At 49.4% G+C, this 15,341-nt stretch overlaps 1 protein-coding gene across 2 annotated transcripts in view; it reads left to right on the top strand.

Annotated features, from left to right (window-relative positions):
* Positions 1-4,368: 4,368 nt before the first annotated feature.
* dennd5b (DENN/MADD domain containing 5B) overlaps positions 4,369-15,341 on the top strand; it is a 39,817-nt gene continuing 28,844 nt past the window's right edge. For both annotated transcript variants that reach the window (XM_079735344.1, XM_079735343.1), the window contains exon 1: positions 4,369-4,645. In XM_079735344.1, coding sequence (XP_079591470.1) covers positions 4,537-4,645 — 109 coding nt within the window. In that variant the 5' untranslated portion in view covers positions 4,369-4,536. The remainder of the gene's footprint in view (positions 4,646-15,341) is intronic.

Here is a 15,341-nt window from a genome sequence, read left to right as displayed (position 1 = left end):
TAACCCCAAGGCAGTCTAAAGTTCACTTAAGAAGAAAAACTGTAGAGCAGAAAAAACGACATTGCCCTCCTGAAGAGCTTTGTATTTTACAGTGTTGCGCTGTTTCTAACGTTTATATTACAAGCCTTTACTCATTCAGCTGACACTGATGTCAAGAGATACTTAGCGTATATTCAGGTAACGATCCTTAAGGAGCAGGTGGGTTTGTGTTGGTGTGAGAGAGAGGATTCACACTGAAGGTAAAATCAATATATCTGATTGATGGATCAGGTTTTAATGGTCAGCTTTACAGGCACAGAACAACCCTAGAGATGAGAGTGTGTGTTTGTGTGTGTGTGTGTGTGTGTGCGCGCGCGTGTGTGTGCGCGCATGTGTGTGCGCGTGTGTGTGAGTTTGTGTCTGTTTGTGTGCGAGCACGTGCGTGTGGGTGTGTGTGCGTGGGTGTGTTCGTGTGTGAGTGTGTGTGTGTTTTTGCAGACGCATGTGTGTGTGTGTGTCTGTGTCTGTGTGTGTGCGAGCGCGTGCGTTTGTGTGTGTGAGTGTTTGTGTCTGTGCATGAGTGTGTGTTTGTGTGTGCATGTGCAAATAAAGAGAAAGAGAGAGAGAGAGAGAGAGAGAGAGAGAGAGAGAGAGACCGTTACTTGAATAAAAAACGACTGGTAAACCCATGCATTATTCATTCCTGGGTAATTATATGCACCTTAATAAATAATATGATAACTCAACACCACTTGCTAGCCTAGCATAGCAAGTGTGCTTCCTCTGTCAGAGAGTCAGTGTGTGATTAATGACCTCCTACTACACTGGGAAGTTATGCAAGGATCTGCAAGAGTCCCCAAATACCAGCGCTGTGTGTTGACTTTTATTGTGTGGTGACTATTGTGTGTTGACTAGGGTGTGTTGACCAGTGTTTGTGGACGAGTGTGCGTTGACTAGCGTGAGTCCCCTAACACCAGAGCCGTGTGTTGACTTTTATTGTTTGGTGACTAGTGTGTGTTGACGAGTGTGTGTTGATGAGTGTGTGTTGACGAGTGTGTGTTGACTAGTGTGTGTTGACTAGTGTGTGGTGACTATTTTGTGTGCTGACTATTGTGTGTTGAATAGTGTGTGTTGGATAGTGTGTGTTGACTAATGTGTGGTGACTAGTGTGTGTTGACTAGTTTGTGTTGACGAGCGTGTGTTGACTCACACCCCGTCCTCATGTGTTCACCCCTCACCCCCCCACAGAACACACGTTTCCATGCAGCCTCCTCCACACGGCTACGGCCGTCCACAGAGAATCAGAAGTGTTTGTTTGCAGAAAAATACAATCACACACACACACACACACACACACACACACACACACCCTCCACAACCCCCATCCTCCAACGTCAACCCCCCTCCTACCCCTTCCTCCCCAAGTCATCTGGGAGGAGGACAGTTTGCTGGAGCATATTCTCATCTAGTCATGATTCTATCTAAAGGAGATTGAATAGATGTTGTTACTGAACGATTCTAAAGTTGAATTGCAGCGCTAGAAGAGAATACACTTACATCGTATTGCAAGACTTTCTTTTAACTTCTAAAATGCAATCGTCTTCAGTACCCCTGGATCTACTTAACTAAACTAAAACTCAAATAGACAGAGAGAGAGAGAGAGAGAGAGAGAGAGAGGGAGAGAGAGAGGGGGGGGGAGAGAGAGGGGGGGAGAGAAAGAGAGAGAGAAGTGATGCTGTCAACAGGAGTGAATAAATCATTTCAATAAATGACTCGTTGGATAATAATGTCTGTATGTGTGTTTGTGTGTGTGCGCGTGTATGTGTACATGCGTGCATGTGTACATGCACGCATGCGTGTGTGTGAGTGAGTATAAACTATCCTTCTGTCTCCCACAAAAGAAGACTTGATTAAAACTTGTGGATGTGAAACAAGCCCTAAAGCCAAGCAGAGATCTGGGCCGAGGGAACTCATATTACCAGTGCTGCTACATCCCGTAATAAGGAATCCTCATAAACAACTTTCTCACATCAATTCCCCATCAGACCCATCCCGTTTTCAGGCTGTTTGGAAAGTGCTGTTGCAGCATTATTTCCCTCCTGATGAAGAGGGTGTGAAAGGCGCTGCCATGGGCAACAGAACTCCTCTCATCGTCCCCTAGTTAGTGATGGAGCCACACTTAGCCGGGGAGCAGTGACAGCAGCGTTTCCGAGCGGTGAGACACTCACCAGTCCCCCGTGTCGGTGGTCGTCCCTTGTCTTTCTTCTGGTGACAGAGTCTCCCAGGATCCTCCTGGACCGACCAATCACGGGTCTGAACACTAACAGGCCTGCACCCTTCCTGCAGACTGAGAGGAGAGAAGGTGTCTCACACGGACCGCTTTTGAAAGGTAGAAAGTACCTTAGAAAGAGAGGGTTTGTGGTCGCTCCGACCCCAGACTACAAACCTCTGGAACAGATGACTAGACTGTAGCTGTACATCCAGGAGGTATAAATAACTTTTAAACACAGAGCTGTGACTCGCTGCACAGCATTATGGGAGCTCCGGTGTGAGGACAACACTGGGGGAAACACATTCAGGACTTTCTAAGAAGATAAAGGAGGCCAGGGGAGGAGGGAGAAACTGTGTCGCTGCTTCTTCAGCGAGACCGAAATAGGCCAACAAAAGGAAAACGGAGGAGGAGAGAAAGAGGGCGACGGGGTCAAAGGTTGAACGTATGGCTGGCCGCGGGCCTGGGTATGCGCTGGAGCGGAGGTCTATATATTGAAGTGCTATAGAGCCACTGAGCTCTGAGGATGTGTTGTCGTTACAAAGTGTGAGGCCAGGCAAGGAGAAACAGAGCCTTTGTTCAGGGACCAAATCAATCACGTTCCTGCTCGAGATGGGCTCTTAGTCGAGAGATCGATGACTTTGATGGATGACCAGGAGGTGTCGTAAAGATGCAGACCAAAGGTGACTGGTGTTTGATCAGTGATACACTCTGATTATTCTGACTCTAAACAGCGATTCATCTTCTCGTTAAGTCGGCCTACGCGTTCTGTTCCTCTCTCGACCCTTCACCCTAAATTGCGCTAACAGCGCCCTCTGTGGGCCGCCACCATTACCTACAACATGTTTATTTCCCTATCGGGGAACGAGTGACTCTTGTTTTCCTAGAATCATCATTTTAGAATTCTCTCCATATATCTTTTTTTGACACTGAGAGCTAAATTCGTTAGTTTAATTATATTTGTGTGATCCTTGTGTTTTTCACCAGATCTACATTATGTGTGTATTCGTGTATTCCTGTATTGCATTCCAAAAGTATTTTGGAAAATATGGAAAGAATCTTGGGAAAAATGTGTCATGTGTTTTATTATAACGATTGCTGTTGGCTGCACTGCTGATGGCCACCAACAGATGGCGATATAGCCTCGTAAACATATAATCATAGTGATCATTTTTCTATTCAAAGTGAATATATATTTTTATTAGGCCTACTGACCGAATTCTAAGTGGATGAGAGATCAGGCTAATGATAATATAATATTATAATGCAATAATTGTACTGTCAATGAGAGTGATACATAAATTAATCTAAACCCAATCGACCGGATTGGGTCGAATGAATAATTGAAACAAACCTACTTTATATAGAACCAGTGTCTCAATGTATGGCAGCTGAAAATGAATACATAATGAGCGCGATGGTGAGCGTCTTTTTTTCTTTTTTGTTCCAAGGACAGACATAATGGTAAAAAAATTTGAGGACTGGTGGTCAATTTTAATGCCTTAATTTTAAGACGCCTAATTTTTAAATAAAGGATGTGGCAGTTTTTCAAGATGGTGTCTCAGCCCTCAGCCCTTCAACAATGCAATCATGTAAATTCATACAATTTATAAGAGAAACACAAGAAAAGTCAACTGAGATTTAAATAAACACAAAAGCAGTGCGAAGAAGTTGCATTTACAGTGCTTAATTTACAGTGGATTAGTTGCATATTATGAACTAGGTGGCAACAAAGGCTAGTTGTATTAATTGAATCTATTAGTTTTTAAAATTACAGAAAAATTCACAAAAAAAACTCTACAATTCAAATCAGTGTATTGATTATACAATACAAATGAGTCTGTTGGAGGAAATAAAATGACTCGTATAGCCTAAGTTGTAAAAACATATATTTTATTTGCCTATTTATAATATTTACTTTTAATTATATTTTAGCCTTTTCTAGAAATATTTCAAGGCCCGGTTCAAACGGGTCCACGGACCTGCTCCCGTCCAGGGACCGGGGGTTGGGAATAGCCAATGCTGACGGGAGAGCGGGATTTGAAAGTCCCGCCCCCCGCTGAGCCTCCAGGGTCCGGATCTTCGTCCCTCCTCACAACGCGTCGAGCTTTGGACCAAAACAAACACACACACGGTCCGCTACGGAGTGTGTTCGTGTCTCTTTGGATTAACTAACGGTATCGATCACAGAGAGCCGCTTCTGAAGCAGTCCGCTGTCGGACGGGATGTGGTCTTTTGCTCCGTGGTGTTGAAGCTCCAAGCGGACCGCTCGGCGTTCCGACGCCGGGATGAGCGGCTCCACCGCGGGTACCGGAGCGGCGCCCTGCCGCTTCGCACACTACTTCGCCATCTGCGGACTGGACACCGAGACCGGGCTGGAGGCGGATGAGTTAGCCGGTAGGATGGTCATTTATATACATCTGCGTTTTGGGTTTGTTTTATTGTGTTGTTGTGAGTTTGAACTCTGGACATTTGGGTTGGAGAACAACACGACGTGGTGGAGAAGATCGCTCCTTGTCGGACTGGTCCCTCCTGGTCCCATCACTGGATCAGAACAACATCTAAAACCTAATAGTAGACCTTCAGGTCCTCAAACACACCGTGAATCACAACGACCACTGCGGCTCTTTCAGACGGACACGTTGTATTGTTTTGTTTGTACCACGAATGGAGCAGGAGTAGAGAGGAGGTGTGTTTGCGTGTGTTGGGGGGGAGAGAGAGATGTAAAAAATCTGTAGTGATTCTTTCACCCTCTCTATTGATGAAGGCTAAATATCCGTTCATACGAGTCTTTTAGAATTTGTGTTCCACCAAAAAGCAGTAATTTCGACTTTTATTGCCCCTCTAGTTCTCATTGTGAACACATGTGTGTGTGTGTGTGTGGCAGACTCTGGGCTAAAGTTCAGCAGCTCTTTGTGCTGCGTTCATGTTCGCGGTCATAAAGGCTCGTCTCCCCCCGGCCGGGACGGGAGAGGAGAATATGGAAATCCTGAGTAGAGAGAGGAGGTTTGAGTAACTAGGGGGATTTGTTTTGGTGTTTTGGTCACCTGCTCGGTGTGTGTGTATGGGGGTGTGGGTGTCTGCATATGTGTGTGGTTTTGTAGGTGTGTGTGTCTGCATATATGCGTGTGTGTCTGCTTTCGTGTGTACGTGTCTGCCTGCGTGTGCGTTTTGTGTGTGTGTGTGTGTGTCTGCGTGTTAGTGTGCGTGTATGTGTGTGTGTGTCCGCGTGTTAGTGTGTGTTTGTGTGTGGTTCTGTATGTGTGTGTGTGTGTGTGTCTGCCTGCGTGTGTACGTGCGTGTGTCTGCATGTGTGTGCTTTTGTGTGTGTGTCTGACTGTGATGACTGGTTGGTGGACAACTGAGACTGTCTCTTGGAGCGTCCATCATGTGGACTGCTGATGATGTAATGGCGAGGCTGTGATGAGGTCACCCTGCGTTGAGATGGACGGTCCCAGGAGAGGGGGGGGGCATCTGTCAGCCTGTTGTGTTAGAGCTGTGATTAACCAATCCCACTATTGACCCTGTGGGTGATGTTACAAGAGGAGGGCTGTTCTGTATGCTGTGATGGTCCCGAGGTTGGTCTGTTCTGCTTGTTGCTGTTTTTCTATCGCTGTCAGCTGTCAATCAATCATGGAACACATGATTGATTGATTGATTGACATCAAAACTTCTGTAACGTTGCAGAGATTTCTTTTAAGTTCTGCAACACGGCTTTAAGAGGCCTCCCATTGGACCCTCGCTCCCCCCCCCCCCCCCCCCCCCCCCCCAGCCCGGCCCCACTGAGGTCCTCCTTTCAGCAGGGGGTCATTAGCTCCCCCCCCCCCCCTTTCTCAGGTTGACTCTAACGCAGGGTGATGAATGCCAGGGTATTGTTACCACCCACCATAAACCACCTTACTGGTTCAACACCAGTCAAGGGTCTCTGCCTCATGCACACACACATATGCACGCACGCACACAGGGACATACACACACATACACACATGCACATTTAGAAAAAAATAAAAATTTGGATTGTGTATTACGATTTGTATTACGATGTGACCTAGCGGATGGTCGTTGTGTAGTGGTGTGTTGTGATGCGTAGTTGTTTGTTGTGTAATTCCGTACCGTTGTGTAGTCCTGAAGCGACCGAAATAACACTATAGTGACTCCCTGAAGCAGACAGGAGACATCTTTATTATTTTCTCTGTTCTCTTTCATGTCACAATTGTTTATAAATTGTGTCTATACACTTTAGTAATTATGACCCAAAAAGTGTGTAACGCTGAGATCTGAAATCCAAGTTAACGTGATGCCAGTCAACCTCCGTCTCCGTGCAGCCTTCCCCTGGTGTGTGTGTTTGTTTGTGTGTGTGTGTGTGTGTGTGTGTGTGTGTGTGTGTGTGTGTGTGTTCATGGCGGTGCTTATTTTAGACTCCGCCGTGTGTTCTTGCTGCTCCGGCCTTTTGTGTTGCAGCAGCCCGGGTTCCCTCGCCCCATTGTCCCACACGAGGACCTGACTTCCTGTTCGGCCAGGAATCTCACTCTCTCTCTCGGTCTGTTTCTACGTCTGTCTCTTTGTTTCTCTGGCTGTCTCTCAGACTCTCTGTGTCTCTGTCTCTGTCTCTCTCTCTCTCTCTGTCTCTCTCTCTCTGTCTCTCTGTCTCTCTCTCTCTGTCTCTTTCTGTCTCTGTCTCTGTCTCTCTCTCTCTGTCTCTCTCTGTTGCTCTCTCTCTGTGGCTCTCTCTGTCTCTGTCTCTCTCTCTCTCTCTCTCTCTCTGTCTCTGTCTCTGTCTCTCTCTCCCTGTCTCTCTCTCTCTCTGTGCGGATCTAGAACTACCAAGAAGCAGGAGAGTGTAACAGTTGCCTTATTGATTTATTATCGGTGAAGGGGCACGCTGATGGGTAACCATTCCATGATTCCAAACCATTCCAGGATTCCCGCCCTCCTCCCCCCCATCGCCTCCGTCCTAAAATAGTGGGGCAGCCACTACTACGTCACCCAGCATGTGTGGTGTATAAATACGACTTGTGTGTAAAGCAAGCTTCTCATCCACATTCCAGCACTCGCCTGATGCATTGTGGGTCGTGGAATCACAGGAGCTTAGCAGGGGGGCTATATAATGGGGGGGGGGGGAGCACGCATGCACACATACATACACACACACACTCCTTCTCTCTGCCAGTGTAGAGGTGGTGCGGTTCTTCTGAGATGAAAGCCTGGAGTTCTTTGTGGTTCCAGACTTCCTCTTTCTGGAATCCCCTCTTCTTTGATCTCTGCGTCTCTTCCCCTCACACGTTTCTGTCTCCTCACACCTGTGTGTCGGCCCCCTCGGCCCGCTGTCTCCAACCACGCCCTTCTGCTCAGTTAAACTCTGAGCTGTATTGGTATGGAAAGCTGGCATTTCATTGACAAAGTGGTTTAACATGTAACAAATTAACAATAACAACCGGATACTGTGTTCTGTAAAAGAACACGGTGAAAGTAAGAAGCTAAGAGAAAAGCTCAAGAAAGCTCAAACTACTTACCAGGACCGGACCACAGATGACCCACTTGGACCGGTCTGGTCTGTCTGGCCCCGGGGGGGGGCTGATGGCAGGGGTGGCAGGGCGGTAGACTAATGAGGACGAAGCCCACCCCTGCTGACCTGCTTTATGCAAATGAGCGTTACGCTACGATGCTAATGTGGGTTTTCCTAATGCCTCGTTAAGACCCATTCCAGAGCTCTTGTCTGCTCATTAAACGTGACATGTATCAGGGTTATGGTAATGTTGGAACCACTTAACGGTCCTGTGTTTTATCATCGCAGAGAAAAGAAAATTAATTCAATTATGGTTTGTTTCTGTGTCGCCCCAGCTGTCTCCTGTCCAGTTGTTATGTATGTTGTGTAATGAATTTGATGATCTGTTTTGTGTTTTGGCTCTGGCTTGCAGTTTAGCCTCTGTTTCTCTCTCTCACTATCTCTTGCCCTCTCACTCCCACCCTCTCACTTTGCTCGCTCACTCGGTTTCTCTCTCTCTCTCTCTCTCACTCTCATGCTCTCTCGCTCGCTCGCTCACTCTCTCTCTCTCTCTGCTTCATCGAATCAGTTTATATTATCTAGTGCTGCTGCTGGCTCCAGCCTCTTACTCCCTTTTAAAAATACTGGAATATTATGTACAAAAGACACAAAAAGCTATTCACTCACTCACTCACTCACTCGTTCAGTCTCACACACATGCATTCACACTCAAACTCCTACACACACAGATAGAACTGGTTAGGTAATCCTGGCTCTAGGCAGGTCATGTAAGGGTGCTTGCAAAAAGACAGGCCTGAACACGGCGTGCAACACAAACGTGTCTCCCTCTCGCCCGTGGGTTCCTCTTATGTCCTCTGTGTTCCTCTATGGCGGCTGTGCGGATCACGTAAAGACCTGTAGGTCAGACGTTGTTAAACAGTTACTCGGGAGAACGATTGCCTGTCTGGGAGATGTTTCTACTGGCCGTGCCGAAAACCGAAAGCTCTGAATCAGCAGAGCAGAGAACCGCCGATGGGTTAGGGTTTGGGTGCCTGTGAAGGCGAGAGGTTCAGAAGAAACGGCTTTGACAACAACAAGTCATCGCTTTCTGTTCCTCTTTCCATCTAATGATGTTCCTCTAGCGCTGCAGGTTCTGCTCCTCAGATCTCCTGGGGTTGAGGGCTCAGGGCCGGAGTATGTAGCTTCCACAACACAGTCCAAACCCGCGCGGTCGGGTATGGGACCCAACAGGGGGGTCTGCATCAGGGTGACCACCTGCGGTGTGAGCTGGGTACCGGAACTCTGTAGACCGGGTCAGCCTCCACACGTCCCCAGTACAACGTACATGTCTGGTGTCCCTGCAAAGGAGTAGTCCACAAAACACCGGGGCTATATTTATAGATCTATATATAGATCTATAACTGCATACCTATACATCTACATATTGTAGCGTTGCGCCATCGCTGTGTTGGAGCAAGCCCTGAGCTCTGCAGCTGTTCTGAACTGGGCGGTCCGCCCAGTCCTCCCACTGTGAAGCACTGGTGATCAGAGCCTCCTGCAGTCTGCCTCCCAGCGCCCACACAGAGGTCAAGGGTCAGGGGGAGAGCCAAGTGATACGGGCGCCGGTGATGATCCATCATCTGACCCTGGCTGTCGGCAGACCAGCCAGTTAGTCCAACTGGTGGGTTCCCACTGAGATCACTGCTCCCCCCCCCCCCCCGTTCTACTGTCCCCCTCTCGTCTCCCCCTCGCTGAGTAAAGTGAGCAGTTGCTCCCAGGGGGCGTGGCCAGTTGCTCCCAGTGGGTGTGGCCCTGAGGCCTTTCCCCGCCCTGCCTATCTGTCTGACCTCTGACCCCCAGCCCATATGCCGTCTCTGTGGGGGGGGGGGGGGGGGGGTGGGAGCAGGACAAAAGGCTGGGGGTGGCGGCACTGCCTGGTGGTGTCAGGAGACGCTGGAATGGCCCGCGAGCCATTACCCATCATGCATTCTGTTCTCTTTGTGCCACCGGAGTGTGAAACCGAAGTTCCTCTTAATGACTTCTGTAATTAGTGGTAAAAGGAGGCGGGGCTAGTTATTGAGCCGCTGGGTGGGTGACCGTGAAGAGGAGGACAGAGCAGGGAACACAACAGCTTCTGCTCTCCACCAATAGCGTCTCACAGGGGGAGGAGGGTGAACCAATCAGCTTGTGGATGGATTCTCAGTTTCGATCACATGACAAAGGCTCCAAAACAATCAGTCCAAACTCTAGAGTCCAGCTCAACCCAGATGCCGACCTATATACTAGTAATTGAATCAAAGCCATTGTGTAAACATCTCCGACCTTCTGAGGGGCTCCAGAAGGTCTGAGAGGAGGGGTCTGGTGGGCTGTTGTTGGGGGGGTTCCCACCGGGACCGTTCTCTAAATGTCACGATCCATCTTCTGGGGCCCCTGGAGATGTGGAGCAGAGTGTTCTGTTTCCTCGGCCGTCCGTCGCTGCAGGCGGTTCCACTGGGACGATGTTTGCTGAGTGAGATGGGAAGCTTATCAGGTCTGCTCTGGTCTTCATCAGCTTCACCCCCTCGTACGGTGGTGTATGAAATACGCCTACACTGGTGTGTCCGTAAATGGACTTACACAGCGCTTTGCTACCCAGTGGACACTCAAAGTGCTCTACAATATTGCCTCCCATTCACCCATTCACGCACACATTCACACACCGACAGCGGTGTCAGCCAATGCAAGGCGACAACCAGCTCGTCTGGGGCAGCCAGACGATTTTCCACACGGCTCCTTCTTGGTGCTACGGCTTCAGCTGGGAGCTCCAGGGAGCGAGGGAAGGTTTTGGGACCCGGCCCTGGAGAGGCGGACAGCCTCTTCTCTCTCGTCTCTCTCGCCACTGAACCGTCTGGGCCGGTCCACTGAACACATCTCCTCCATCGGTCCTCACCGCGGGACACCCGGTCCTCGATGGGTTCTGGGGAGCCAGGAGGGAGGGGGAGAGGGATGGAGGGGAGGCAGAGTGTAGCATTACCCCCCCACCACTCCAACCACTGGGAGTGTGTGTGTGTGTGTGTGTGTGTGTGTGTGTGTGTGTGTGTGTGTGTGTGTGTGTTGGCAGGCAGGCAGGCAGGCCGGCCTCGCCCTCGACACACCCCTTTTTGTATTGGATTGAAACAATTGAATTAGTGAGACAGTTTTTCTTCCAGAAGGACATTTGTTGTGTTGGAGATTTAAAAGATTGAAGCCGTTGTGACAACAGTGCAGACGGGAGTCCACTGTGACCACGAACAGGTCAACATGAGAAGATCGGCCCGTCTGTTTGGTCAACATTCTTTATTTATTCTAGGAGTTGAGGCTGGTTCTATAGTGAAATGGCACATGCTGTTCCTCAGCCAGTGTCATGGAGAGCCAGTGTCAAGAAATCAGTGTCATGCTGAAACCAGTGTCCTTAGCCAGTGTCTGTAGCCAGTGTCGTGGAGGATTCTTAGTGGGTCAGAGAGACCTTGGGGACAGAGAGTAAATATTGCCCTGCTTCTGTGGAGCATAGAGAAAAATAATGGAATCGTCCCAAAAACATCCATATGATTTATTAAATAGACACGCACGCACACTAACAATGTGCTGAGCAGTGTTACGTCAGAGCGGCTGTAATAAATCTCCTTATGCAACAGCAAGAGGCATCGCCGCGGTAACAGAGAACTGTTAGGACAAATCACCATCACTGGGCCCTGTGACAGTCAGCGATACGCACGCACTCACACACACACCAGCAGTGATACACACATACTCACAAACTCACGCAGTGATACAAACACACTCACACACGCTTTGATACACACGCATTCACACACGCACACACACACGCAGTGATGGCCACTCACTCACACAAGCGCAGTGATACGCACGCAATCACACACACATTCAGTGATTCACACGCAATCACACACACAAGCAGTGATGAACACGGACTCCCACACAGCTACACGTGGACAGAGGATTACACAACAGGGATTGGCGGAGCTGAAATGCTGCTGTCTGAGGCTGACTGATCAAAGCTTTATTGGCCTCTTATCTGAACGACAAACACGACCACGAGTCACGATGGTGTAGCAAGCAGAGCCAAGACACACAGACACACAGACACACAGACGCAAGGACACACACACAGGGACGCACGGACGCACGGACAGTCGGACACACACACACAGGGACACACACACACACACACACAGAAAGATAGACACTGGACAGAGGGACTGAAGCAGAATGAACCGAGTCTAGTTTGGAGGCCAAAATCAAAGCGTGTTTGTAGACTTTGCTCTCTGCAGGATAAAACAGTTCCAACTCATGACGTGACCTCTGGTCCTCCTGATAAGACTGAGTCAACACAACCTTCAGTCAAATCAGTCCCGCTCTCTTTCTCTCTTTCTCTCTCGCTCTCTCTACCTCTCTCTCACTCTCGCTCTCAGTCTCTCGCTGTCTCTCTCTCTGTCTTTGTCTCTGTTTATCTCTGTCTCTGTCTCGCTCTCTCTGTCGCTCTCTCTTGCTGTACCACTCTCTGTCGCCCTCTCTCTCTCTCTATCTTTCTGTCCGTCACTCTGTGTCTGATTTTCTTTCTCTCCGCACTCTTTCCCTCCTCCGCCTTCCCTCAGAGCGGGATGGCAGAGAGTGAGGCTGAGCTTTCCTCTCTAAGCCAGCCTGTGTTTCTAGAGGCCTCGCTGTCAGGCGCCTGTTGTTGTCATGTCGCTGTGATGGACCGAACAACTGCCAGCCTCACGTCCCCAGGGGCCTGCTCTGCTGGAATCGCTCGTTGCCGATTTACAAAAGGACTTAATACAATGCGATTGTCCTGTCCGTATGCTCACTCTCAGCCACGCACACACGGAAACGCACACACATAAGTTGGTTTCAGTTCCCCAGTGAATATGAAAATATGGGATATTTGCATGATCACCCGCCACATTAAGAGCCATACAGAGCATTCCTCTCCAGAGGTAGAGCTCTGAGGAACCGCTTTGCATTCCAAACCTCAGCAGCCTGTACCTCGGTGCAGGGGGGGGGAGCAGACCAGACCGCCAGATGTTCAGATGATGAGATGATGAGTTCCTAGCAGGGACTGGGGCAATGTACGGGACATGTATTCTACGGTCTCATGTCTTCCGGCTGGTTCCCGCTGGTTCCTAGTAGTTCATGATGGTTCCTGCTGGTTCCTGCTGTTTCCGTCCCTCCCAGGAGGTCAGACCAGCACTTTCTGGTTCCTGCTGGTTCTTGCTGATTCCGGCTGGTTCCGGCTCACCCAGGAGGTCATACCAGTCCCAGCTGGTGTAGATCACGAGGACTTCATGTAATGCTTGATTTCTGATGACATCTAGCTTCTAGGTGCTTTCTGTTTTTTCCGTGTTGGCGCTGACCGTGCCTGTGGGATGGCAGGGTTCATGGGGGGTGGTCTGTAGTCTCTAAGCCCCTTCAGGTCCTCATGAATCCAGCTCAGAGATATGGTTTGTGGTCTCTCTGTGGTCAGTGTGTCTAACTGAAAGGGTCTCTGGTCATGATTGAATAAAAAAAGCTTGAATGGCACGATGAGATATTTACATTATTTACATTGTCTCTGTTGTTACCTCTGTTATTGTCTCATTGTCTCCTTTTATCTCTGTTATCATCTCTTGTTCCATCTCACCCGTGGTCTGTGTCTCACGGGCCCTGGTACCTAAAGGTCCGTCCCCTGGGAGCCCTTGTACTTCCAAAGGGTCTCTGGCGGTTCCTGTTATTGTTCCCCCAATATGTGACACACTTTCACTTCCCTTCAGAAGTGTGTGTGTGTGTGTGTGTGTGTGTGTGTGTGGGTGTGTGTGTGTGTGTGTGTGTGTGTGCGTGTGTTGTTGTGTGGAGGCGGGGGGGTTGTCACGGCGACCAGGGCCACATTAACTCAAGATGAATTCAAATCAGCTACATGGCACACACACGCACACACACACACACACACACACACACACACACCCTCTCTCATCACATTGTAATTACTGTGGTGCAGCTGCTGCATGCTATAGAGAGACACGCACGCACGTACGCACACACGCGCACACACAGAGAAATACAGCATCCTTGTAGTGAACACAGATCTTCCACATATGTGCGTCCACACGGGGACACTTGGTTCCCACATCCAGTCACAATAGAGGCATGCCTTTCTGGTGTGAATACAGTGGAATGTCGATATTTCTGTTGGGCTGGGCTGGGCTGGTCTGGGCTGGGCTGGTCTCGTCTGGGCTGGTCTCCAGACTTACAATAAGTACATTTGTCTGAGAAAGAGAAACGACAATATATCGCTATACAACACCCATAGCTAGGACAAGACGCTACACAATGCTAAGTACTATTTTTAATTGCCAGGACGTACGACATACAATAAGCGCGTACATGAAGTGCCATTAATGGAAGATTCCTCTGAGGACGGAGAGAATCTGTCCTACTGGAATGTGTTCTCCTGATTCATCACAGGGATAGGAAGAGCCCCTGCTCTCTTAATGAGAGCCTCTGTATCCGGCGGCAACTGAAAGCTCTGTCTGCGTCATCCTGAACAGAGTATACACTTTAATCCTCACTCTCTCTCCCTCTCTCGCTTCTGGCTCTATTTCTCTTTCTGTGTGTGTGTGTGTGTGTGTGTGTGTGTGTGTGTGTGTGTGTGTGTGTGTGTGTGTGTGTGTGTGTGTGTCTCTCTCTCTGGTTCTATATCTGTTTCTCTGTCTCTCTCTGTGTCTCTCTCTGTGTCTTTCTCTCCTTGACTCTCCCTGCGTGTGCGTGTCTCTCTTCCTGTTTCTCTCCCTGCGGCTATCTCTCGCTGTCTTTCTCTATGTTTCGGTCTCTCTCTCTGTCTACCTCCCTCTCTTCTAGATGTATTCTGAATCTCCTCTCTCCCTCTCCCTCTCCTGCTCTCCCTCCACGTCTGGTTGTGTCAGAGCCAGAGAATGTTGGCCAGGCTCCACTCTTCCTACCGGACAGATTACTCTGCTCCCCTTAGGCATGTCCTCGTCTGTGGTTGTTATGAAGCTACTTTTTAACGTATTCTTTAGAAGAGGGGACATCTATCCACTGGGATGGGGAGGATTCTCCCAGTCTGGCTGCCCAGTCTACCCAGTACTGAGTATGTTCTGCAGGACAGAACGAAGCCTGGGTTTCACTGTTCCACCCACGGTGTCTACAGCCCGGTGTGTGTGTGTGTGTGTGTGTGTGTGTGTGTGTGTGTGTGTGTGTGTGTGTGTGTGTGTGTGTGTGTGTGTGTGTGTGTGTGTGTGTGTGTGTGTGTGTGTGTGTGTGTGTGTGTGTGTGTGCTGGTCTGTAGTCTCTTTCCACTATTGTGATAAAGTGATCAAAAGTCCAATGCAGTGGGTTACTTGGTCCGGGCCCTTGTTTTTGTCCAGTAAGATGCTCCGGGGTGAGATGACTGAGTGGCTCTGCTCCAGCGTGAGGATGCTACACTCCCTCACAGCGGCCTTTAGATGATGCTCTGGGTCCCCTCGGGACAGCAGGTCATGTGACCGTGGGATCAGACCGGGACAGCCCCGGCCCCGGTGTGGGGGTGGGGGGGGGGGGGGTGCTTGAGGAATGCCCCAGAGTGGGCACACCAAA

This window comes from Pollachius pollachius (genome assembly GCF_949987615.1).
Source record: "Pollachius pollachius genome assembly, chromosome: 4".
Classification (NCBI taxonomy): domain Eukaryota; kingdom Metazoa; phylum Chordata; class Actinopteri; order Gadiformes; family Gadidae; genus Pollachius; species Pollachius pollachius.
This window is presented reverse-complemented; position numbering and strand designations above follow the sequence as displayed.